Source organism: Brassica napus, chromosome C5, assembly GCF_020379485.1.
Source record: "Brassica napus cultivar Da-Ae chromosome C5, Da-Ae, whole genome shotgun sequence".
Taxonomy (NCBI): domain Eukaryota; kingdom Viridiplantae; phylum Streptophyta; class Magnoliopsida; order Brassicales; family Brassicaceae; genus Brassica; species Brassica napus.
Window position 1 is genome coordinate 54,637,814 of NC_063448.1, and position 2,709 is coordinate 54,640,522.

At 40.3% G+C, this 2,709-nt stretch overlaps 1 protein-coding gene across 1 annotated transcript; it reads right to left on the reverse strand.

Moving 5' to 3' along the window:
• Positions 1 to 214: 214 nt before the first annotated feature.
• LOC125587974 (E3 ubiquitin-protein ligase ATL6-like) lies at positions 215 to 1,871 on the reverse strand. Its single transcript, XM_048759456.1, has one exon. The coding sequence runs from the start codon at positions 1,553 to 1,555 to the stop codon at positions 407 to 409; it is 1,149 nt and encodes a 382-aa protein (XP_048615413.1). The 5' UTR covers positions 1,556 to 1,871; the 3' UTR covers positions 215 to 406.
• Between the last annotated feature and the right edge of the window lie 838 nt (positions 1,872 to 2,709).

Below are 2,709 nucleotides of genomic sequence, written 5' to 3' on the forward strand. Positions count from 1 at the left end.
GTTTACCCAAAGATTTAGGGTTTAGGATTTGAGTTTAGGGTTTAGTATTAGAGCTTAGGGTTTAGTGTTTTGTTGACAACATTTTTTTTTTTAATTCGTTTTTTATATATTATTTTTATCTATTTTTAAATTTTATTTTGAAAAAATAATATAATTTGCAAGTTATTTGGTTTCCTTAATTAAAAGATATTAGATTTAAAATGACAATTTTCTATTGGTTGGTGAACCTAAAGATTCACCCTAGGGGGTAAACCCAAGAATAACTCTTTTATTTATATGCAAGTTACAGAAATTTAATGATTAAAGTTAAGGAAAATGTACAGCGTTTTTTATCAACAATCCCATACCAACACACAAAAATTGAAAAGATGTGAAAATAGTACTTACGGCTACAAATAAAAGTCAACTAAACCGGTAATCTCTCCGAACCGCTAGTTGAGCCACCTGTACCGGGGGGTTTAACCGAAGTTCCTTCCTTGTCCTTCCTTCCCTGTACCGAGGAGTTCCTCCATAAAAACGACGCGTTTCTAAGAATAGCCCACCGGTCTGATCGTACCGAATCACCGGTTGAATTCGGTACAGCATTGGGTCGAACGCTGCCGGTTCCACCTAGCTTAATCGAACCATCATCTCGACTCCTCCACAGAAACGACGACGTTTTACGGTATAACCATCGATCAGACCAAGCCCTTGACCGGTCGATCGGTTTAACTCTCCTCGAACTCCCTCCCCTAGGAAGAACAAGAAGACTATTCGACCGGTTTAGCTTCCAATTCGCCATCATCCTCTTCCTCGCATCTTCCGGTAACCGGAGAGTAAACCGTTCGGTACACTCTCCCGGTTGAACCACCGAATGTCCCGTCGTATGCGATCTCGAGAACTTGGCTCGTTTAAGATCCACCGGTACTCCAGGCAATCTCCTCGAATCAATCTCACTCGTAACCGATTGTTCCTGTACCGGAGCAATAACCACCGGTTCGGGACTCACCACCACCTGCTGTAACTCAACATCCGGTTCGACCGATTCGTCTTTATCCACTTGCTCGGCGAGATTCGCTCTGCAGACAGGACAAGTCACGTGAGCCTCAAGCCACGCGCCGATGCAGTGAGGATGAAACACGTGATCGCATTTGGGAACCAAACGCAGCGTTTCGTCGTCTTCGAACTCGTTCAGACAAATAGCGCACTCCAACTCCCCTTTGCCGAGCTTCTGCGTCTTCACCTCCGAGTACACGAACGTCGGGAAAGACTCCACCACGGAGACGTCGAGCCCACGTGCCACCGCCGCGTTGAAGACTCCTCTGAGTCTAGCTCCACCGGCGGGGGAAACGGCGGCGTCGGGTAGGGCGGAGTAGTGGCGGAAGTAGATGGAGAAGAAGCCCATGAAGAAGAGAGCAGCGATGAGGATCACGACGATCACTGCCATGGCTGGACTTATCTTGCCGTAGCTATACACTTCATTTCTCTGGTCGGGCTGTCCTTGACCCGCTACTAGCTCCGCCGCTGATAATATACACAAAAAAATAAGCGGGAAAGCGTGATCAGATCTTCTCATGGTTCTTTGTACCACAAATGTTTTTTTTCTCTTTTGGTTTCTGAATTTGCTGTTTGGTTAGAGAAGAAGACAGTGAGTTTATTCTTATAGCGACGAAGGGATGTGTTACAACAATGATGTCAGCAACTGGTTCATCCCTGAGTTCCACGTGGCATTAAGAAGCTTCGTCCATTCAATGAAATACATGACTTCTTTAGTTGAGTTTTATTCGTATAATCAAATCATATATTGATGTGAAACATGCAACATAGCCGGTGCATTATGATTTGTGAGAACCAAACGCTTTCTTTTAGTTTGTTACTTTCCTTTTCTTATTCATGGAACTCAACTATTCATAGCAAACTAGCACATTTTTCGGTATTATGTAAAATAAATTACTGTTGATGCTTAACATAACATTTTAACCTACATGTAATGATTTTAATCATTTGAAGAATTAACTATATTCTTTTCATTTTATTGGATGTCGCAGAATGAACTTCTTTGTTTAGTGTGAAAAGTTTCAACTTTCAACATATAGAATCTCTTTTATATTGAGATGCCAGAATAAAGACTCGTTTTCATAAATTATTGGGTGTTCCCTTATAGAAAGCTTTTTCCATTTAGATTTCTTGACGCGTATCTTGTAGTTTTGAAAGAGCCAGGAATCTACTTGCCACTCAAGTAAAAGAAATGAAAAGAGACTTTAAGAGACGACAAAGCTACTGATGAATCGGGTTCCACGGTTAAATAGAATAGACACGAAAATTTATAGGCCATTAGCAAGTTATGCCTTCACCAAATAGTATTTTTGTCTTTTTCAATAAAAGAAATAGATTATACCACAAAAGCTCGATGTGGTTGGTGTTGGCTTTATTTATGGTCATACTTCTCATGATGGGTCGAACAAGAAGCGCTGACTTGAAATTTAAACTAAATTATTTTAGACTGAGTCGCCAACAGGGACTTTCATACATCAATACAACAAAGGTTATTCTCTAGAGAAACGGAGACAACAAAGGTTTCAAACCTCTTTGATCATCATCATATATTAGTACATGACGTAACTATGCATTAAAGCAATATTGTTATATTTTTTGATTTTTTTCTCAAAATCTATGTGTTAACCCTACGAAAATATTGAGTTTTACGTTAAACGCTCTATATAATGAAAC